The sequence below is a fragment of the Hippopotamus amphibius genome, chromosome 7, assembly GCF_030028045.1.
Source record: "Hippopotamus amphibius kiboko isolate mHipAmp2 chromosome 7, mHipAmp2.hap2, whole genome shotgun sequence".
In the NCBI taxonomy this organism is placed as follows: domain Eukaryota; kingdom Metazoa; phylum Chordata; class Mammalia; order Artiodactyla; family Hippopotamidae; genus Hippopotamus; species Hippopotamus amphibius.
Window position 1 is genome coordinate 33,386,948 of NC_080192.1, and position 24,892 is coordinate 33,411,839.

The window sequence follows — 24,892 nt, forward strand, 5'->3', positions numbered from 1 at the left end:
CAGCAATCTCTCAGGTCTGCTTAAATTTATTGGGAGGAGGGGAGATCTATTTGAAATGCTAACAATAAACACAGAACCAGTTCTAAATGTGTTACATTTAATACACAGGAACATGTTACAAGGTTAAAGGAAGTTGGCAGTATCTATCATAAATTCACCTACCCTTTGACCCCATAATTTCACTTATAAGATTTTTACCAAAAATTATGCACAAAAGTATATTACAAAAATTTTTATTGTAGCATTTTTTGTAATAGAAAATATTTGGAAACAACTAGTATATATATTTATAAGGCAGGGGTCAAATAATTAAGTGTTGCAACTAGACTGTTCAGCTTTTTAAAAGAATAAAGTACCCTATTGGTACTGACATGGAAAAATTTCCAACGTATATGAAGAGAAAAAAAAGACATAAATCAATACATATAATGTGACTCAATGTATGTGTGTTATTTTAAGAAGGTGCGTGTGTGTGTGTGTAGAAAAAGCCCTGGAAAATTACAATATGGGGGAACTAGTTATCTCTAGTAGGAACTTAGCGGGGTGGTGGAGGAGGACATTCACTGCTTCTAATTGTTTGTATCCTTTCATTACTTGTGTCATTTAAAAATGGAAGTACTATAAGTCCCCTTTCTGTCCCCACTCCTTATGAATAGGACTTGGATACTTCCTTTGTTTATTACAGCATTTGTTTTTATTTTTATATTAGCAAAAACATGAGATATCAGGACTGGTGACATGAACATGCCATCATAACTGCAGAACAGTATTCCTCCTAATTAATCATTGCCATGGGCCAGTTTGGCAGGTGAAATATATATATGGATATATGCTTTTTCATATGAACATATACTTTTTTGCACAGGAAGGCTAAGCATTAGAATCGAGTTGGTAATGAATTACTTTCACTATATGAAGAGAGACAAGATAGTATAATGTTTAAGAGCGTAGAATATAAAGTCAGATAGGACTTTGGCTTGAATCTCAACAACCATGTGACCCTGGACAAATTTATTAAACATTCCCTAAAGCCTCATTTTTTTTTCTTGATTGAAAAATGAATATCATTACCATATGACCCAGCAATCCCACTGCTGGGCATATACCCAGAGAAAACCATAATTCAGAAAGACACATGCACTCCAATGTTCATTGCAGCACTATTTACAATAGCCAGGACATGGAAGCAACCAAAATGTCCATCAACGGATGAATGGATAAAAAAGATGTGGTACATATATACTCAGCTGTGAAAAGGAATGAAACTGAGACTTTTGTAGAGACATGGTTGGACCTACAGACTGTCATACAGAGTGAAGTGAGTCAGAAAGAGAGAAACAAATATCGTATATTAACACATATATGTGGAATATAGAAAAATGGTACAAATCAACCAGTTTGCAAGGCCGAAATAGAGACACAGATGTAGAGAACAAACATATGGACACCAAGTGGGGAAAGCAGGGAGGGTTGGGGGCGAATTAATTGGGAGATTGGCATTGCCATATATACATTACTAATAAGAAAAAAATATATCAAATTGTACACTCTAAATATATTCAGTTTATTGTATGTTAACTGTATCTCAATAAAAGTTCTTAAAAAAATGAGTATAATGGTATCCACTTATTGGAGTCTTAGGAGGATTAAAATAGAAAATGCATGTTGAAAACCCTGTAGTACAGCAGCTATCATATAATAAGTTCCCCTGAAATTTAGAATTATTTTTAGTGCTTTTTCATAGGTTTATATTACTAGCCTGTTTTCCTCAATAAATTACATAATTCCTGAAACAACATATGAAAATATTATTGTATGAATTTTCCAACAATGAATACATTTTCAAAACTGTAATTCCCTAATAATATCTTTAGCTTCTGAATTTAGAAATATAACTATTTTAGTATGAGAGAGCTAGAGATTAGCCTTGAAGAAACATATTTTATGTAAACTTTTCATTTTATTTGATTATCTGCACGGTTCCATGAATTGGTGATCTTCGTGGTGCACGTGGGAAATAAGGCAAAATAGATGACAAGATTGAACCAGGAAAATTGGTTTTCACTGTTGAAATTATTAATTTCTTTCTAAAATGAGTTTTTCATCGTGGATTTTCATTATGCATTCAGGCCATAGCGTCCTAATCAATAAAGTAATTCATACCATGGGAGAATGAAAAAGAGGAGAGACTGAAAGATTAGTATAAAAATTATGCTTAAGGAACTGATCATGAATCTAGGTTAATATGTCTATTTTTAAATTCATTTACTTCTTTAAAAGAAAATCACTTAATCTACTTTAAGAAATCAGTAACCAAGGGGAAAAGACAAAGTCTTGATTCTGTTTCCACGTGAGGATAAACCAAATGAACCAAGATTGTCATACAACTGTTAATGTTATTAGGCTTAATCCTAACCTTAAGAGCCTGGGAATTGAAAAAAAAAATTGATATATTAGAAATTTTTAAGACTTCTGACAACAAGGTGAATAAAGGGAATTAAGACTTTAAAATACATGTTTTAAAATGTCAATTATACCATGGCTAGAAATATCCTTAGGCCATAGATACTTACAGGCTTCCCATTAGAGCATTTAACTGTGGAAATGACTGTTTACTGTGGAAATGACTGTTTCAATTCCACCAAGAGCAGGTTGTAGGATAGTTAATGATATTTGTCTTCTTATATCTAAATTAGCACCTTTAATCAAGCAGAAATTACTTATCAACCTGTAGGATACAGAAACTTATGGCCTAAGTTGTCCATTTAGGTATTGGACTATAGTTATGAGTCTTTTTAAAAATGAAAATTATACTGTCCATAAAATTCATATATGAGCAGTAATGTTACAACTTATGAAAAGAGAAAGAAGAGCTAAAACACTCCTAGGCTCAGAACACATACAATCTTTACCTTTAGAACTAATTCTTTCTAGTATTTTTGCTTCACACTTTTTTGCAAAATTTTTTAAATATATGTAGAATTTTAGGTGCTTTTTTTTAACAAACATATTGTTTAAAATATATTATATGCCTACTAACAAAACTGGGAAATACAGAAGAATATAAAGAAGAAAGTAACAGCCATCCGTACTTGTATGAAGTTCATGCAACTAATATTAATATTTCATTGTAGTTCTTTAATCTTTTTCTCTATGCATTTTTACATAATTAAAATTTTATGTGTTGAAGACTAGTAAATATATAAGAATATTTATATATCTTAGATGCAAGATAATATTATACAAGATAATAGGTGATTTATTGACACATGATATAGGACATTTTCATTCAGGAAGAGTTTTTAAGAAAAAAACAATTAATTCCTCAAGTTTCTTGACATGGAAGTGACTTTTAAGTTACCCAGTTCAACCACCTTTCTTCTGGGAATAAACAAAACCAAAATTTGTTGGCAATTACCCTTGTAAACTCCAAACTATGTTAATGTTATAGCCATCGTAAGCAAGTTCATGAACTGAAAAAATCCACTTACTGCTTCAAGTGGCTATAAACAATGGGTAATGTATTCTATTTGAACATTGGGTACAGTTTTATAAACATATTTCTTGATTCTAGAAAATTCAAAGGTACAAAAGAGGAACTGAGCCTTGTAGTACTTAATATAAAGTCCAACTTCACTGCTCAGATTCAAAATCAGCATGAGTATACCTAAGTCCTATTGGTTTCTTGAATTTGGAATCAAAATTAAAAGAAACTGCAGTCTTTTTTCACCATGTCTCTCCATTCTTGGTTCTTAATTTAACTCTAAAATGACTTAGCAGATATCTTTATTTTTTAGAAGAAAAATACTTAAGTGTTTTATTTGCCAAGACCTTATGTATTAGGAAAAAAATAGTGTATTTTGCCCCTGGAAAATAAAGATAAGTTTTGTGAACTGCAGTTATGGGATAATAGCATTTTTCTTCAAAAGTCCCAAGATATTTTCTCGGTATCTTTCTTTTTTAATAAAATTACTGTGGAATAAAAGTCTGAAACCAGTCCTCTCATTTTATTTGTCAAGATCTTTGTAGTGTATTAGTTTGTACTATTTCTGCTTAGATGGTAGTAAGATTTTAAGAAAAAAAGAAAACAACTTCATAAAACAGAAATGTTACCAATGTTACACTCTACAAGCTGCTTTCTGCTACACCCCTTTTTGGAATATTCTCCACCCTTATCCTGCTCCTGTCCCTATCACCTCTTCTATGGGATATTTCCTGAAGACATCCACTGCTAAGTAAACAGCACAACTCCCTTCTTTCCCTATTTTGTGTTTCTGCTGTAATTTGTGCACATTTCTAGAGTCATACGTGTAACACTTTATGGATTGAATTTTGGCACATCTACCTTCCATTTACCTTGCATTAAACAGCGGGGCAAAAATATCGGCATATTAATCTTTTCTTTCTAGCACAACGTCATGTGCATAGTGAAGCTTCAATAAATGCTGAAAGAACAAAAGCAGTATTTAACATCTAGGGCAACAGAGACTACACCATCACTTACGGATGTTTCTAAAAATTCCTGAGAACAACTATCAGGAATGTACTTCTAACCACACCATAAGATTTTACTGTACTTCCCTCTGTAAGGTTTTATTTTGTTTTGTTTTTTTCTGTTCCAGTTAAGCTGGATATGAAATTGCAGTCATTGTGCCCAGCATGGATCCCTGGTACTTAGTGTGAATTCTATCTATGATTGAAAGAAAGAATAAATAAATTGATAATGGATTATGTATAATAAACTGATTCATTCTGATCTTAGAATTTAATAACAAGCTTAACAAAAACAATTCTTACTTAAAGAGAAAAGCAATTACTATTCTAATACAGCGTACTATTTAAATAAAATATGTATGTATATATTATATGTATCTACTCAAACTGGTATTTCATATAACTGAATTCAAGTTAAAGTTTACCCGATCCATCAGCATACAAAAATGTGTGGCAATTTTATTGCAACAGCATCTTATAGTCTTTTATACTATACCAGTAATTGTGCATTAATGTTTGCACAGTTCCTTTGGGGAAAAATAATCATCTTATGTATTAGTGACAGAAATATGATCATTAATGTCTTTCAATAGTATTGCTTTAACCAAATTTTAACTTGATTTGGAAGCACCTACTTCTTATATCTTTCAGATAAACTCTTTGAGTAGACTGGAATGCATAAAAAGTTAAAGACTTAGAAAGAAAACCTAACTGCTCTTTAGCATGCCTATATAGCATAATTGCTCGATACTGTACCTGGGCCCATCACTTTATCTAATCTTCAGTTCTCTTATTTGTAATGTGAGCATAATCATAAATATATTCTTATCTACCTAATGAGTTTTGTGGAAGGTTAAATAAAATATATTTCACAGCCCTCTGAAGGAGTTAGTCATCACCCTCGTTATCATTCTTTCTTTCTTAACTGCAACTTAAAACAGCTTTTATGACGAGATGTGGATGGACCTAGAGACGGTCATACAGAGTCAGAAAGAGAAAAATAAATATCGTATACTAACGCATATATATGGAGTCTAGAAAAATGGTGCAGATGAACCTGTTTGCAAGGCAGAAATAGAGACATGTAGAGAACAAACATATGGACACCAAGTGGGGAAAGGGGCGGGATGAATTGGGAGATTGGGATTGACATATATACACTAATATGTATAAAATATTTAACTAATGAGAAGCTGCTGCATAGCACAAGGAACTGCACTTCACTGCACAGAAACACAACATTGTAAAACAACTATACCTGATTTAAAAAAAAAAAAAGACTATTTCTTTCCTTAGCACTAACTCTTGCATTCTCAATGTTTGCTCTTATTGGTTCTACTCTAGCCAGGCCTTTTTCAGCTCATTGGAAAGAAATTAGAAATCTATAAAAGAGTGACATTCTAAAAGATAAGTTGGTAAATAAAGTCCGTCTTGTCTTAGCTTCAATGTTGAAAAACACTGCTCTTTCTTCCCAATCCTCATCTCAAGTTTTCCTGTTTTTATAGTCAGTGGCAGAAAACCTTCAGCCTATCAATGCTACACATTTTCTATCTGCATTGAAGCTTCAAGGAACCAGAAAATAAATCTCACTGGTCATCACTGTGAACCCTGTGGAATAGTCTAGCCTCTATAATTTTCCACTTCACTACCACCTATAGCTGCAAATGGACAGTACAACTTGGGACTGTTAAAAAAAAAATCTTAAATGGAAAAAACAATTACATTTGTTCCTGTCAGTTTCTGACTGTCTGAGCCTTTTGTACAAAATGTAATAATAATCATGTTTTGCAAGACCCTTTTCATTTTTGTGGCATCCTGAAGCTTTTGCTATGTCAGCAACATTCTTTCTGTTCATTGGAAAATATTGAATACTGCCCCGAGGGCATGTGCAGCCTTCCACAAAGCAATGTAGAAAAACAAATTGGGCGCACATTAAAAAAGGCAAGCCAAGCAAGTCAGAGGCACACAGTGGCACATGTCAGACAGATAAACAGTTGACAGCAAGACTTCTTTCATGTTTTCCCTGATGTGAGGTTAAGTACTGGATACAAGTCCATGTGATGTGGAGAATGTAATTGATTTTTGCATTCTGACTGTTGATTTAAAAATAGACTATTAAATATAATATAAATTACAGCTTAGTGCCTTGGGGGAGATTAATGAAACCACATTTATTCAGGTAGGTAGGAATATGGTTTTCCTTTCTTCCATCCTTTTATATGGGCCATGGAATAGTTTGCACTGGGAAGTGTGATTTTACCCAAAGAGCTGGAGGGAGAGAACTGAGCTCATTAACATTTGGTGGTTTGTTGCATATATCCCAAGTAACATTCCAGAAACATGATGACATGCATAAGCATATGTACTCTAAGCAAATGGCTCTACTGTGTAATAATCCACTTGTCATTTTATATCAGCATCAATTCTTTAATAAATAGGCATTTTTCTTGAGTTGATGAAACTAGCATACAGATTCCCCCACAGTGTCTTCCCTAGAAAAAAATGTAAAGAAGTTTGTACAACCAACAATTTATCTGCTTCCATGAGCAATGATTTGAGGTCAATAATAGATATTCACAGTGTTACAAAGACAGAATCTTTATTCCTATACATATATATGCAGATATGTGAGGTAGTAAAGGTAAATAGATAGTCCCATAGGTCCGAAGAATATATGTCCCCAAATTGCATGGCTTCTAAAACTTTGCACCATATCTGAATTCTGATATTAAACAAATCAGATTACATGTGTTGGAGGCTCCCCAACACAAACCAGTTATTTTGATACTGGTCTTCTAATTGTTTCCAGAGTCAGCATTAATTTTTTCTGCTACATTTCTTAAATGTCCCCAAAGACTTTGATTTATCTTGGGTATAAAATATTTCAATCCATTAAATAATAAAACTAACAAGTGACATTATCCTCACTTCTCACTTAAATAAATTATAAAACAAACAAACATAGAAGAGTCCATGGTGCTTTGATAATGTACAAAGTTAAGTTTGATATGCTTATTTGCATTTTTGCAACCAAAGAGCCCAGAGATTACACTGTAGGTCTGGGTCATGGCAGGGAAGCTCTTAGGCAAGCTTTTAAGAGTGCTGTGCTGTGGAAAAGAGATGCAAATATTCACAGGTTGGTAGTTTTTTCCATAGCTTCAAGTGCAAGATTTCTAAAATGCAAAAGTGCACAGCCAAAATGAAACCCCAGGGTAGTGGTTATTTGCTATCTTTTTCAAAAAAAATCCAAGTATTCAAGTAATATGATAAGAAGTTTTCAAAAAATGTTTTACATATAAGAAGCTCAGAATCCAAAGGGAAATAAGGCATATAAATACAATATCAAGAAGCAGAAAGTATTAAGTGAACTAAGAGACATATAGAGGGACTTCCCTGGTGGCACAGTGGTTAAGAATCCGCCTGCAAATGCAGGGGATATGAGTTCATCCCTGGTCCAGGAAGATCCCACATGCCGCAGAACGAATAAGCCCATGCGCCACAACTACTGAGCCTGCCCTCTAGATCTCATGAGCCACAACTATTGAAGCCTATAAGCCTAGAGCTCCTCCTCCACAACAGAAGAACCCACCACAATGACAAGCTCACGCACCTCAACAAAGAATAGCCCCCTGCTCACCGCAACTAGAGAAAGCCCGCACACCGCAACAAAGACCCAACACAGCCAATAAATAAATAAATAAATAAATAAATAAATAAATGTGTTTTTTTAAAGAGACATATAACTAAAATGATAAGAATTCATAAAAGTGAAGAATGATTTTTGACTGAAAATGAGGTTCAGAGAAATCTTTGTTAAGGAAGTAACATTTTGGTGACCTAAAAATTAAATTCCAAAATGTGAGCCTTGGTAAGAGAAGACAGCAAATCCATAAAGATTAAATGTGAGGCAAATGTGGAAAACAGTACTTTTCTTAAGCTGATGCCAAGAATATACTGAGCTTAAGAAGGAAAAAGGAATTATGTACAAAAACATACCCACATACATAACAATTTATAGTTAGGTCTTTGAGAAATAAACTGTGTTGCACCAAACAATATCCTTCTTGGCCTTATGTACTTCTAAATAGTTTGATTCTCAAATTTCTCTAACCAGGAGTAGGATTCCAGACCTAACACACAGATTAGTTTTCACTATGTGCCTCAGATTTACCTGTGATACAGGACTGATGCCACTCAATGCCAAATTCCAAAGGAGAGTATCTGACAGACCCTTCAGGAAGATCTGCTGTATTTCCCCAGGAGCTATCTTCAGGCACAGGAATGTTGCTGTTGGTGTTGGGAAATTGTGTACTTCCCCTGGAACTATCCCATCTGCACACCATGTTATTTTCAGTAGCTTGGGTCTGCTCTCAACTAGAGTTTTGCCAAGGAAGTCCAAGTCCTGGTATAACCAGTCCATCTTCCTATTATTCAACCAGGACTTTCAAAAATCCTCCTGGCTTTGAAATTGTTCAGAGGTAGGTGATCTCAAACCTGTGACAAAACTTGAAGACACAGGAGCATCAGACTAGTAGGATAGAAAGTTCTAATGTATGAACTTTTTCTTTTTTTTTGTAAAAAAGGTATTGTCCACTGACTGTTCAGCGTTTCACTGATTTGTGCATGGCAGTTCATCAAAGATTTTGGACCCCAATCCAGAACCTTTCTGGATTACTATCCCTAAGTGTAACCTGATCCTTTCTTTTCACCTGTCCATCCTCCAAGCCAAATTCCTTGGCTATTTTTTCTGGACTATCTGGACCACCAGCAACCATTCCACTGGTACTCAATGTAAGGTTACAGTAGTTTAAGGCTTGTATGAGAAAGAGATGTAGCCCATTTCTGTGGAGTTGTTTTCCCACAACCACTCACACACTGATACGTCCAAATCATCACCCATTTTGGTCAACCTTGTAGAATTTCAAAGCGATAAAGTTAGTTGGACAAGAGACTTTGTGATCACCTGCAATGCATTTTTAAAAGATGTGAACTGTGATATGGCAGTGGTATTCTTGTCTTCATTATATGAGTAAAGATGATTAAAACTTTTAAAAAATAAATAAAAAATGCGAACTGTATACAAGTGAAACATTAGGAGAAAACACTTTAACATCATTAAAGGTCAGAGGGAGGACACTGGTGTTGGCAGCTTAGATGCCCTGAATTACCATCTTGAAACTTTCTGGATAAAGCTATTAAGGTTTCATAGTATTTCTTCCTCCAGTTATTGCAGCAATTGCTGAAGCTCCAGTTTCAAGCAATCTAAACTCCATTGTGGTGGCAACTTTGCAATGTGCTTCCTCCAGTTAGGTGACTTTGGACAAAGTCACAACCTGTATAAATTTCAATGTCCTCAAGCAAAAGATGCCAGATCTCTGCCTTCCATACAGTCCAGAAAGTGATGCTGTCCTGCAATGTATTCTCTGCTGGTCCTTTGGATCTTCTTCAGACTCTAGGTGATCGACATGGCCCCAGCATACACAGCTTGTAGGGAGCCAGCAAAGGGAGAGAGTGCCTGAGCACTGAGGCTCCCACCACGGTGGACCCCAGTTCTTTTATTATTTCCCGTAGGAAAGGAATTTTTTTCAATTTAATATAAAATTACTCTTATTACAAAATAGAGCAAGCTTTGGTTATTTTACCTCAGGAGTTGGAAGTAGAAGTAGGACAGGATGGATGTAGAAACTGTAGTTTTGATTCAAAAGAACTGTCCAGGTCCTCTGCCTCCTCTACCTGCCCGAGCTCTCCTCTGCTCTCTTCCTAGAGTCACTTTCTCATAAAATGCGGAGTAAAAAAAAATGCAGCTAATTCGAGAATTTGAAAACTAAATACATAAAATAGTTTTGAAGAGGCGTGAGGTTCCTCTTCCCTCATTTTTCCAAAGAGCAATACTGAAACGGATCAACGGAATTTGTCTTCTGTTACAGTTTTCACTACATAAACCTCTGGGTTCGAGTAGCAGGAGAAGTCCGGATCTGAGTGCACAGGCTGGTTGAGCTTCGTGCAGGGCTGGCTGTGCCTCTTTGCTAACGCGAGGTTTATCATGGGGCATTGTTTTATCATTGTGATGACTGAGGTGATTTGCAGGTAGCTCTCTTGATTTCTGCCTGGGAGCACAGCAGGACACTGTTGTTACGTTTTCCCTCATCTTACCAAGCAGGCATCTTCTGAACATGCCTGGGCTGGAAACGGTTCCGGAGGTCTCCTCTAGTGCCGTTCTTCCCATTTCCAGTTTGGGAGTCGGAATTTACCAACTCGCTTCTGGTATAGGTTCTGATAACTTTAGAAATACGATAAACAGCGGACAGGTAGGAAAAACCGTCAGGAATCTATTGCTGTTGCCGTTGAAGGAAGTACTAAACTGAGCTCCGATAATGACAGTGCTAACTGGATGGGAGAAATTGTGGCAGTGAGAGAGAAATTGAGGATCCAAGACAAGGCTCTCTGACTGTGGGAGAGTAGGAGGCTTTTTTTTTAAACCCAGATCATTTGACTAACAGATTAGAAAGCTAGGTTTACCAATAGTGAGACTCTGAAAGGAGGAGCAGAATGGAAGGGAAAAATCAGCCTATAGTTTTAGATTCTTAGTGTTTTGAGTAGCCAAAGGGAAATCTACATAGAGATGATAGGCATTATTCAAAAATTGGAACTAGGCTCAGGAAGAAGTCCTACCTAAATATCTCAATTTTGAATTTTGCTCAAAAAAGTGTTTGTAGGAGAGGTCATGTAATGCCAAAAGGTTGCAAAGAGAGAAAAGAAGAGAAGGTTGGATGGGGTAGGGGGAATGAACAATATTACAGGAGGGAAGAAGGTTACTAAAAGGGCCTTGTATCCTCTTGGTGATGGTTTGTAACTTGAGAAGACAAAATTCAGTATTGAATAGTGAGAAAGAATAGTACCTTTTTGCTGATTTACCTGTTTACTTGTCAGTGAATACAGATTTACTTATATATGTATAATTATGTGTTTGTAAATATATAGGAACATATGCTACAGGATTTATAATTTCAAAGTTGTATGTGAGATATATGAAAGTATAATATACATTTTATATGTGCGTATATATATCCATATATTCATATATAATAATTTTTGTGATGGAAATTATAGAGTGAAAATGATTGCTTTCCATTTAAAAATGAATTATTTTATATGGTGTTACATCAAAATAATTTTAAATAGCTGTGTATTTGAAGTTTGGTTATAGTAGTTTAATATGCATGAACATTTAGCACATGGGTCTTCTGAAGAGAATGTGATTTTTCCTTAAACAAAAACAGATTGTCTTATTGAACTAGATGTGCCAACTTTGCATACATTTAGGGTGGGGGGTAGGGTTGTTATATATTCTTATTTCCATAGCTGTATTCAAAATCAGGTGTTGTATTATAAACTTGTAACAAAGGAGCTGTTTTTGAAAACACTTGCAGTAAAACTGCTAAACAAAATGTGTTCGATACTTCCCATCATGTGTGCAAGAGATAAAGCATATTGTAGAATTTGTTGTTAACAGATGAATCTCTGATGATATTTAGGGTATATAAAGACAATGTATCAACTTGAGAAAGTAATTTACTCAAACCATGATAATAAAAGTTATCATTTTTTCTAAATAAAGCAAATCTGTAATAATTGATCCATTACCTTTGAATAACACTTTTAGCCCTTTCTGAAATTATTTAAAACTAAGTGGAAAATTTCTAACAAATAGGACTTTGTCTGAACATGGAACCAAATATTATTCAAGTAACTTGTCCTCATTTGTGAGGAGCATTCTATACGAAGTTTATATTATCAGGATATGCTCATTTGTTTAAAAATTTGAAACCAAATTTTTACTTTCTTTTAATAATTGCAGTTTAAAGGATGGTGAGTTTTTGCATGCCTTGTTTGATTTAGTGGTTTTCTATAGATAATGAGTATTATTAGTAGCTTTTATCAATATGCTCTCTTCTACACTGGGACCTGAGAAACTAATGTTTTTCCAGTGTCTGTGGGTTAAAATCTAAGTTTAGATGGCTACCCAGTAACTCTATCTTGCTATCTAGGTGTTACCTTGCTTTTAAATCTCTCGACTTGCCATTCTATTTCCACCTTACTATTCTAGGCCACCATATCTCTTTCAAGGAATATGGCTCTATCCTCCTTTGTTGGATTATTTTGAATTATATTGGCTTATGATCAGGCAGGAAACATTCTTTAAACTCCTTCCTATCATATGTACTTTGTTGACCAAAACACACCAAAAGTTTTTAAATATTAAGAGAACTTTGGGTTACTCAGATCCTTTCCTTGCTGATATTTTGACTATTTAAACTGTCAAATTCTCAGAGAAAAATATTAATATTCCATACTGTATTTGCAGATCCATAAATGTTTGCTTATGTTTCTAAGAGTTCTTGATTTCTTCATTTTTCTGCTGTGATACTAGATAAGTTTTGGCCTCTTGACCTATCTTGGACTGTGTTAAGGTTCCTAGCATTAAGAGTTTTGTCTTGAATCTTCTGTTGTTTCAGATTTAGGAAGTCGCTCATTGTGTTATTTGGTCATATTTTGTTGAAACTGTGGCATTTAGCATTTATAAAGTAACCTTAATTATGTAATTTTATGCTTTTATGGCCTATTCACCCACATTTTGTATCAGGATTGCAAACTATGGTATCTCATTGTATTTGCTAGAAATACTTTGCTCATTCCTTTATCATTAACCTTTATGAATTACTTTGTTTTATGTATGTTTCTTTTACACATTTTAGAGTTTGGGTGTGTGTGTGTGTGTGTGTGTGTGCCTGTGCTCACATATACACACAAACACTAATTTGAAAATCTTTTCCTTTTAAAAAATGAGTTAAGCCCATTTACATTTATTGATATTACTAATGTGTTTTGTTTAAACTCTATTGTCCTATGGTATTTTTATGCTATGTACTATGGGATACTTAATAAATTTCTCCATGTAGTAGATTTTTACAGATTTTTGTCTATAATTTCTTTTAGTGTTTTTAGGAATTTTTGTATTTTTGTTTTGAGTAGCTACCTCTTACTAATACCTTTATTTATGCCACTTGTTCCATTTCCTTACTTTTGCTTCTGATATTTCTTTTGCCTGCTTTAAACCATAGTCTTTGACTCACCCCTGTTATCTATACAGTGTAGATACAGGTGAACTTATTCTATTCCCCTCTTCCTCTCTCTCTCTTCTCATATTTTTAGTTAATTTTTGCACTTCAGAACACATAACTTTTACACACTATTTCTCCATCATATTCTCTACCTCTGTTTAAAAATTAGATCTATGAGTAAATATATTACATAATCAAGAGTGGCCTTTTACTGAAGTTTCCCCAATAATTCCTAAGTAATTGACCAAGACATATCTGATTCAATCTTGATAAAAATCTTAATTCTTTTCTGTCAAAATTGATAATTATAAAATTTCCATAGTACTACAAAAGACCTGAAATAGCCAAAACAATTTTGAAAAATAAAAGTGAAGTTAGAGGATGCACATTATCTTGTTTTAAGATAAAATAAAGAGACAATAATTCAGATAGTGTGGTATTGGCATTAGGATAGTTGTATGAGTTCCTTATATATTTTTGATATTAACCTCTTAACATATATACAGTTTGCAAATATTTTCTCCCATTCTATAGGTTGCCTTTTAATTTTGTTGATTGTTTCTTTTGTTGTGCAGAAGATTTTTAGTTGGATATAGCCCACTTGTTTATTTTTGCTTTTATTCCTTATATTTTCGGTGTCATATGTGAAAAATTACTTCCAAGACCAATATCAAGGAGATTTTCTCCTATGTTTTCTTTTAGGAAATTTATGGTTTTAGGTCCTATGTTTAAGTCTTTAAACTATTTTGAATTAATTTTTGTGAGTGTGTAAGATAGGGGTTTAACTTACTTTTGTGTGTGTGTGTGTGTGTGCATGTGAATATCCAGTTTTCCCAACACCCTTTATTGAACAGATTATCCTTTCTTCATTAAGTATTCTTGGCTGTCCTGTCAAATATTAGTTGGGTGTATATGCATGGGTTTATATCTGACTTCTTGATTCTGGTCAAAGTATCAGTTTTTGTGACAGTATTGTACTGTTTTAACTACTATATCTTTATTATATAGTTTGAAATTAGGATGTGTGATGCCTCTAGCTTTGTTCTTCTTTCTTAGGATTGCTTTGGGGTTTCAGAGTCTTTGTAGTCTATACAGATTTTAGGGGCTCTTTTTTTCCTATTTCTGCGAAAACTGCCATTGGAATTTTAATAGGGATTGTATTTGATAGCTTTGGGTAACATGGGCATTTTAACAAAATTAATTCTTCTGATCTATTAACAAAGGATATCTTTCTATTTGTTTGTGTCTTCTTCAATTTCTTTCATCAATACCCTGCATTGCCTTTTAAAAACTGCCTTCTGGCAGCAAACTGGAGAAATTATGGGGCTTACCATTTTTGTTTCCTTTTTCTGAAGGATAATTGCCCTGTGCTGCCAGTTGTCCAGTGTCTGAAAATAACCATCATCAACTGTGGATGAAATACAGTTCCTCTTGGAAATGCAGAGGGAAAACTTTAATACTTTTCTTTCAATTACTGATTTTGGGATCAGAAGATGGTGCAGTGATCTCCAGTTGTGGCAGATAGGTTTCTTACTTTCTTTTTCTCTCCTTTTCATTATCAAAATATAATCATGAATTTATATTAATTCAGTATTTTACTATCAATCATAGTCATTTTTGATCATTGTTGTTTTTTCCCAAATTTTCTCAATATAAACCTCCTCAAATTGTTTTCTGTGTACTTTAGATGTGACCCCAATAACCTCTGAGAGCTTCTTGCTTCATGGCACAACAAATATCCTAATATCAGAGTTCCTTCAGCTATTTCAGTTTCCTTCTCAGTAAATTTGTTTAGCATTGCTCTGGATTTTTTAATTTGTTTTGCTTTTTTCTGAATATTTATTTGTGTTTTTCCTGGATCCATGTAATTCTATGTTTGAGGCGAGAGAGGAGTTTAGATAGATCATTATTAGCATTCTTTATTTTTCTTTTACTGTGGTGTAGTCTGGCATAATTTGTTTAATAAATGACACATATTTTGGTCTGTCTTTTGACCTCCGATATGGCCTCCTCAGCCAGTTCTGCTTGTCCTGGGTGTTATTGTTTTTACTTACATGTAAATTGAACTTTGTGCTATTATATTTCTCCTGGTTATGCTGAGGGTACATACTATGGAAGGAAGGTTTATTTATGCTCTGATTGCTTTGAATGAATTTTGGAGGATTGTAAGTTGGAAGATTGGATGTTAGAACTTGGGTGACTACCACTATTCTCTAAGGACTTAATTTCTGTTTTTGTCAACTCTTTGGAATTATATTTAAAGATTTTGTTGTTGTTGTTTTGCTCTATTTTGCATTAATGCAGAATGCACAACAGTATTGTCATCAAAACATTATTTTTACCACTTCTTATACTAGTTGAAATATCATATATCACCCATCTCCTCATACTTTATATTTGTGTTTTAGGTTAAATAGATTTAATCAAAATTTTACCTTCTGCCAAGACAATTAAATTTATATTTACTATACTATTTTTATTTTATTCAACAGATCAATATCACAAGTTATTATCACATATGTGATAGTCTGTTGGCAACAATATATTTAAAATATCATATGAAATCTACTTAATAAACTATATACCAGTAGTGGTTAATAGAGCAGACTCTGTGATAATTCTAAGATTTAAAAGCTAGAATCATCTCTTATGGAGACACCTTGAGAAAGCCTTGTTTTTCTTAAGTTGTAAAATTGGTCTAATTGTAGTGTTAAAGTTTTTGCATTGGTATGAAGATTCAATGAGCTATCCATGCAAAGTGTATTGCCCAGCAGTTAGAAATATATAATAAATGTTAATAGATATTCTCATTATCTTTATATATAATTATATACATTTGAACTTTGCAAATGCAGTTTGTATCACATCATTTACATTTTCTCTTTGTCTCAAAAGAATAGAATTAGGATGCAATTCTTCATGACTTAGTATTTATATTGAACTTAGAACATCCAACTTTTCATTACATTATAGTATGGAGAGGCAGAATGGTACCTTCAATGTTTGCTTTTCTTTTCTTTTTATTCTTTCTCATCAAAGGACTATTATTTTCTTTCATTATTGTTACCAATGTTTATTTGTTCAGAAATAACTGTGCTTTTCATTTTTACTTACTCTACATAAATATAAACCTCTTCATTATCCTTATATTAATGTATTAATAACCTGTGCCAACTCTATTGTGAAATTGGAAACAATTTTGGTTCAAACATTTGAAGAGTGAGATTTTATAAAGGCCTGGATTTCATTGATATGATGAAGAAATATTTGCATACAAAATTAATTGTTAGTAATTCTGTGCCTCTTTTCCACAGGAGAGAATGTTTAAATTTCACCAAGTGAAACATATTTTTGATATACTAGATAAAATGCGATGCCTGCGAAAACGTTCTATGGTCTCATTCTTGGGAGTTCTTGTCATTTTCCTTCTGTTTATGAACATGTACATTGAAGATAGCTATGTTATGGTAAGTCTTGGAGGTTGATTATTTTTTGTTCAAAATAAGGCCCAAGTCAAACCAGAGTCCACTTGTAACCTAACTTCCGTCCCAGGCTGTTGAAATAGCCTTAGTTTAAACAAAATTATAACATGTATATTTCCTATCTAGCTACTTAGTTTAAACAAAATTATAACATGTATATTTCCTATCTAGCTACTTAGTTTAAACAAAATTATAACATGTATATTTCCTATCTAGCTACTCTTTATATTAATTATATATTACCAACATTACAATTTTTTTGGTTTGTGTTGCAATGTTTTCTTTAATGCTATATATATTTATGTATATGTGTGTGTGTATAGATATAGTGGTTCAAATATGTACATTTAATTACAAATAAGTTAGCTATCATCCCTATATGAATTTCTATTGTGTAAAATCATTGTAATTTTTGAACTTTAATTTGAAATACAGTTGACTGTTTAACAATGTGGGGTTTAAGGGCACTGACCCTCCAGGCAGTCAAAAAATTGAGTATAACTTTACAGTCAGCTGTCCATATCCACGTTTCTGCATCAGCAGATTCAGCCAACCTCAGGTCATATAATGTAGTAGTGTATTACATACTTATTGGAAAAAAATCCACTTATAAGTGGAACTGAGCAGTTCAAACCTATGTTGTTCAAGGGTCAGTGGTAGATAGAATAAACAAAATTTGCTTAAAGACATTACTCCTTACTTTCTCTACTTTTCTACATTATCAAAAAATTTAAAATCTCATTGTCTAATCAGTAATACTAATTGTGCTGTTTTGTTAAGAAGGAATATTTTATTACAATGTGTGACATCTCATTTGAATTTTGAATAACCCTAAATGGCCACCATTTGTACTTTTATGGTCACTGAAAAGTAACAGAGAAGCTCAAGAACTAAAGATAATAATGTGAAATCTATTCAGTAGTTTAAAAAAGGTAAAATTAGTAGATAATTTATGAATGAACTTTAAGTGAATTATGAAAGTATGCAAAAGGACACATTCTGACTAATTGTGAGAACTCAATTTGTTTCTATTATTTATTTTTGTTATAATTATCATATAATTTCATGTCTGGTGAGAGTAATATGGACACTATTGCCTATTCACTTTTCCTATCTGAATTGAGCTTAAGATATCTGGGAAAATTCTAATCTTTATGCAGTTATTCCTGTTCACATATTTCAGGTAATCAAAGCCTTTGGACATACAGAGGACTGGAAAATACTTTTTATCACACAAGCATGCTGAACGTTTCCATTAACATCTTAGCTAGAGAGAATCTGACAGTAACTACAAAGAGCATTTCCTAGTAAAATACTTTATTTTATTAATTGAACATGATTTAGTAACTACCTACTATTTGCCAGATACTAGTCTATATCCTGTGAGCCAACCACATAATCTAAGTTGGTGCACATCCTCTTAGGAGGTCTTCCATAAAGCATCTTCCTTCCTTTAGCGTTGTTCTTTGATGCTGAAATTCTGTCAGATTCCTCGATCTGGACTCTGCCTAAGCTTTTTACTTTCAAGTATAGGTCTTAATCTTGTGGACTTTTCTGCCATCCTTAGTCAATTCACAATGCTGAAGTTACCACAGTTAACAGAATTTGACTAGGCATAATTTAGGTAAGCATAACAAACTGGAGAAACTTACTAATGATACGCATTTTAGATTTTTTTAACCTGATTATTAGGTTTATGAAATTTAAGGGTGACAGAGCAAGGCCCAAGTGATCCAACTGTTTCTTAATTAATAAAATTAAAGATCATAAATTAACTAGAGGAGCTCTTGATTAATGATTTAAGTTTGTGATAAAAATTTATTTCTTGCATCTGTATGTACTGGTAGAAGTATATCACATCTTGTAAATCAAAAACATGGTATTGGCAGGATACTTGTATTCAATGATGATGCATTTATAAGACTTTCAAGTGCAATTTCAGTATTTAACCTTATGTAGACAAAAGATTATTGCATGCATCAAACATCCTTATGTCTTTTTGGAACAGAACAACTTCAAATTCACTGTAAAATGTATAAGAAGTAGTAGAGTATATACATCCATAAGAAGATCAAATACTATTGCTCTGTTTACACATTTATATCTAAATGTCGGTCCTAGCCACCTAATTAAAAAAGTGTGATTTAATGAAGTAGCTCTTACTAAAGAGTACTTTCTCAATGAAAATTTTCTTGCTACATAACCATGTATCTAGTCAAATTTGTAAATCATCACAGGTGCAGAGGAGAGATTGCTTATTAGTTTTAAAAAATTGAAATTATTTTTAAATACTTATATTGTTAGAAAAAGTGAATTAAAATGGTTATTAAATACAAGCATATCCCCATAATGACAATTCAATGACAATATTTTTATTAGTTTAATTTTTCACTATTTACTAGATAATGTTTTCTACCTAAATTGCATTTTGAGCTAAATTTTATCCCAAGGCTTAATATGTATAAATATTTGAAATATTTGTTAAATCATTCATGTAAAATTAAATTAAAATTGTTTTTCTAAAACTGTCTAATATCCATGGAAAACTGGCCTCCTACTAGAGTATAATGCAGTTTCTTTCTAATACGTCTCCCTTTTCCACCATTTTATCTGCGTTTATTTCATTTTGCATAAAATTATCTGACTTGATTTTCTTTCTTGACTCCAAAATATCACAACACATGCAATTTTCTAAGTAGAGACATTAGCAGGTTGTTCTTTTTCTGTTTTTCTTAAATCGGGGGGAAAGAATAGTTATAATTCAGAGAAATCAGATAAACAATTACAGTAGTAAGGTCTCTGGAATTATTCAGCACATCCATTCTACTCTTTTTGTTAGAAAGTCTATCAGTGGCCCCCAAATCCTGGGCATATAACAGTTTAAAGTATTGCTTACATGTTAGAAGCATATGTGCCTTTCAATGGGAAAGAAAGTCAAGTTCAGTGTAAGAGACAAATCGCATTACAAGGCAGACTAAGTAGAAGAGACACTGCATGCCCAATCAACTTAGCCTCTCGGCTGTGAGCATCTTCAAAGTAGCCACTAGGGTATATATTTAGTCTGTAGCTAGTCCATTGAATTGCATTCCCATCCAGAAAATGATTGTCATAAAGCTTTGTCTTATTACTGAGAAATACACTACAGCATAGTAGCTACAGAAAGAAGGTATCCAGGGAGAGCCTAGCTGTTCAGGTAAGATGCTTCTGGAAAGCAGCCAACAAGACTGACTCAGGTGAAAGTTGCATTATTTATTTATGCTGAAAGTGTAAAGAAATCTGTTCTTGAGAATTTAATAAAGTGCTTTCATATGTTTCATTTCATTTTATATTCTGTTATGTCCTTCAATCAGGATGAATGTACTCTATCTTATCACATAAAAAGTCTGGAATTTTACATGTTCAAGATAGAATTCTTAAAGACATATTCAGTATCCTGCATCTCCTTTAGAATGTGATATCACATAAGAGCAGAATGGTAAAGTGAATTCAGTGTTGTTGATTTTTACAGATATTTCTTATAGACCTTATTGACTGTGGACACCATTACATTGTTATTAAAGTAGCTGATGCAGAACTGAGTCTCTGGTTAACTTTTGGAAATCCTAAATTTGTTCATTTTAAAACTTTTGTGATATTTTTTAGGTTTTCAGAAATATAAAGATGAAAATATTTATGTGTACTGAATTTAAAATAATCAGAGTTCAATGGATATTCAATTAGTACATTTATAAGAAAACTAGCCTCCAAAGTTTAATTTCATGTATTTTAAAACTCTGTAACTTTACAGATGGCAAATACATTATAAATCAGACTAAAGCATCTTTTCTTGGTCTAAATTATTGAGGCAATATAAAATATAAAAATACAGTATTAAAGAGCAAATAATAGGTTCATAAACATAATTGAATATACAGAAAAGATGTTCAGAATGAATCTTCATTTATCAAGGACGAGATTGAAAGCTCTTCCCAGTCAGGGTTCACTACTCTCAATTTTTATTCTAACAATTTCAGCCTGGCCATAGATTTAAAAGTTTGTGGTAGTCACATTTTCCATTGATATTTGAATTTGACACAAAGTAGTGCATGTTCCAATTGAGGTAAAATTTGTATTTGAATCCTTTCTAATATTTTAGAAAAATGTTTAATCGATTAAGGTTTTATTGACCACAGCCAAATAATATGAGGACAAAATTTATTTAATGCATTCACATTCTCTGTAGTCTTAATGGCATGCCCCTGCCTGACCTGCCATTCCTATACTGAATAGTAGAAATATCCACATAACTCACACAGTACCATAGACACTTTGCCAAAAAAGAAACATTTCTTTCTAATTAGATTGCCCTCAAACATATTCTACCAGTGGTAGTAAACCATATACAAAAGCCAAGCAAGTCATCATTTTGCTAGTAATATATAACCAATGGAGGCTTGATCAAATGGTGATTATATAATTAAAATCTACATCTGAACTTATGTCATAGGGAGATAAAAGGAAGCAATTAATGGTCAACAGGATATTTTTTAAGCTGAATATGAATGTTTTCTTGAATATAAACCATCCTGAAATTGAATGACATATTTCCATTATTGGATTGATAACAAGCGTCTCAAATAAAAAAGGACCAAACTTCACCTCCATCAAAATACTCCCCTCCCCCTCTACACCCATAAGCAACAAGCAAACATTATGGAAATGACTAGTACAAGGTCTGAAGGCACTTCCTTAAGGACTTGGTACAAATGTATCCTAACTGAGATATCTTGAAGACATTTGAAAAAAAAAATACTACCGTGTTACAAGGACCATGGCTGTCCATTCTCAACAGCTTTCAATTATAGTGGCCATATCAGTGACTAACTAAAAACTTCTTGATTAATAAGTTATCCAAACCCCAACTATTATGTTTACCGCTGCATCCTCCTAATCATTACTAATATTTCAAAATCATAGAAATAATGTGTAGTCTTTTATTTGACAGGGCTTGAAGAAGAGTAAATAGCTTAATATGACTCAAATATGGGGAATCTGGTGAGAATTAACTTTACATGAAACTGTAAAAAAGATTATTGTCAAGTTTTAAGATCTTTGAATTATTGTAAAGAATTCAAATTTTAGCATGAAAGCAGTGGGAGTTTTCAAATAGAGATTTTTTTTTTTTTTTTGTCAAGAGAATGCCACTATTAATGTATGCTGTAGGAAAACAATTGTAAGCATAGTAAGAAATGCTTACATGGTATGGGATGTGGTGAACAGAAACTGGAACAGAGACTCTAGGTAGGAATTCAGGTGAAAGATAATTATCTGCAGCTTGTGGTGCCAGTAATTGAGATTTATATAATATCCATATTATATATCAGACCCATATATTTATTGTGAAAGGAGAAAGTTTGTTTAATTCATGACCATCTATTATTTATTTGTTTTTTCTGCCTTCTTCTTGGCATTCAGGAAGGAGACAAACAACTTGTAAGGGAAACATCTACACATCAGCTGAATCCAGAGCGCTATGTGCATACTTTCAAAGATTTATCTAATTTCTCAGGAGCCATCAATGTCACCTATCGCTACCTAGCTGTCATGCCTTTACAAAGGAAACGTAAGTATCCTTATACTTTTAAAATCACAAATAATAAAATATTTTGTTTAAAAAAATGATAACTTGTTTCATTTGTATAACAATAAAAGTTTATGGGCTTTCCTAACATAAATACTCTTTGGGAAATATTTCAATGTTTCTTCACAAATTGCAGTTATTCACCTATCCAATTCCATTAATAACAAAAAAAATTTAATGCCTAATTGTGACATGAACTTTTTAACAATTTGCTATAGTACCATGTAGAGAGACTAGGAAAAATCAATTGACTTTAAATTTTTAAAGGTAGCTTTTAAAAATAATTATCCCCATAGTGGTACATTTTCTTTTTTTTCTTATAAAAGTATTTTTTAATAAATTGATGTGTTTCAATGTTGTTAACATGATAGCCCAATGCTATATCAAGGTAGAAAAAGTGAAGATTCCTGGTATTTTTTTTAAATATGTAAACACTGTGAATGACAGTACATTTGCATTCAATTTCACAAATTATCTTCAGGTTCATGAAGATTCCTGAACAGCAATAACAACTTTTGAACAGTGAAAATGTATATTGAGTGACTGGACAATGAAAGTCTAATGACTGAGCTACACTCTAAACCATACTGAAGGAGGGGTACAATGGCAGTATGGCCAGCTTGCCGACCAAAACCCAGGCCTATTAAACTTAGTCACTGAAAGAAAATACAGCATGTATCAAAATTACAGAATATTTTATAGACATGGAGCCGTAAGAAGACACAGGTTAGAATGGATATAGAGTCCCACAGCTGTCTCTAGGGTTGAAGCTCCTTATACACACAATGCTATCAGTTGGTGAAAACCTGAATTCCCTGCTGTGTGCAAGTGCTGGTGAGGGTGACTTGCACTATTGCTGTGGTTGGAGCAATTGTGGGCTGGATTTCAGGCGTCAAGTGGAGGCTCTCTTTACCGCTGCATCGCTGCCTTCCACCGTTTCACAGGCCACACTTTCCAAAGCTGATGCCCCTTTCTTAGGGTTGCAAAAAAGAAAAAACAAAACCCAAGGGCACTGAAAACAAAGAGTAGAAACCAGCAGCTTCTGACCCTCTTAACACTATATTACTGTCCAACCTACCACGAGAAATGTGTTTCACTGGGTTACAATTTCAAAGAGACTGTGTGATGCCATCATATCATGTGTATCTTAACGACCAAATTTTTTAATGTGGGATTTTTCTTAACAGAGATCAGGTTGAGAACAACTTTTTTCCTCCAAGGGCAAGGGAAAGCTGGTGAAATGCTAGTTAGTTAACTTCATCCTCAATTTTGAACCATAGTGAACAAACTAACTTACATGAGATTTTCTACAGTAAAGACATTACTTCTCAACCTCAAGCACAATTAGATTGCAAGCAATCTCATGTCCAGAATTTTATCTGGACATTATCTATGATAATTGGTCTTAGGCCATTATTTATTTTTACTACACCCCTTAACACTGGTTCTAAACTCCAAACGCTGCAGGTGAAAGTAAAGACAACAAAATAATAATAAAATCATTTGTGTGCTGAGGTGCTGCATTCTGGATAAGCAAAGGGGGAAGGTTCCTAGCTACCCACCAGGAAGTGCCTAAACAATGGCTACTCCTTCACATGTGTCAGTAGCACAGATTTAAGCTCATGTATATTTGAATGGATTAGAAAAAACTGGAATCCACCACATCATTAAAAACGAAAATCCCAAGCAAACTGCATCAAACACTTTTCACTAACTTGGGTTTTCGCGATAGGACTCTGCTTTGAGTGAATGGATTCACTGTCAGAGTCTTCGCGTTTTATTCCAAATCTCATTTTTAGATCTGAACCAGGTCAACTTTTCCTAGAGATCATATATTTTTTTCTGTCACATCTCTTAAAACAAGTGCTCTGCACCCCTCAAGAACTGAGAATAATTCGTAAAGGCTTTCCTCTCCAGAAACAGAACAGTCAAAAGCATAAGTTAGGTTAAGTGGCTTCATTTTTCTCAGGTCACCCATAGCGATCCATTTTCAAAGACTGGTTTGGTTTTTATGACGTGCCACCAGTTTGAAGTAGTGAAAGTCATTGTGTTCGTTTCCTAAGATACCATAATAAATATCACAAACTAGATGGTTTAAAACAACAGAAGTTTATTCTCTCATGTTTCTGGAAGCCAGAAGTCTGAAACCAGTGTGCTGGCAGCACCACACTTGA

The 24,892-nt window shown here is 33.4% G+C and overlaps 1 protein-coding gene across 2 annotated transcripts in view; it reads left to right on the top strand.

Annotated features, from left to right (window-relative positions):
- Nucleotides 1-24,892, top strand: part of MGAT4C (MGAT4 family member C) — a 273,940-nt gene that overhangs the window by 244,845 nt on the left and 4,203 nt on the right. For both annotated transcript variants that reach the window (XM_057742028.1, XM_057742029.1), the window contains exons 3-4: nt 16,931-17,083; nt 22,553-22,700. In XM_057742028.1, the coding sequence (XP_057598011.1) occupies nt 16,937-17,083; nt 22,553-22,700 (295 nt within the window). In that variant the 5' untranslated portion in view covers nt 16,931-16,936. The remainder of the gene's footprint in view (nt 1-16,930; nt 17,084-22,552; nt 22,701-24,892) is intronic.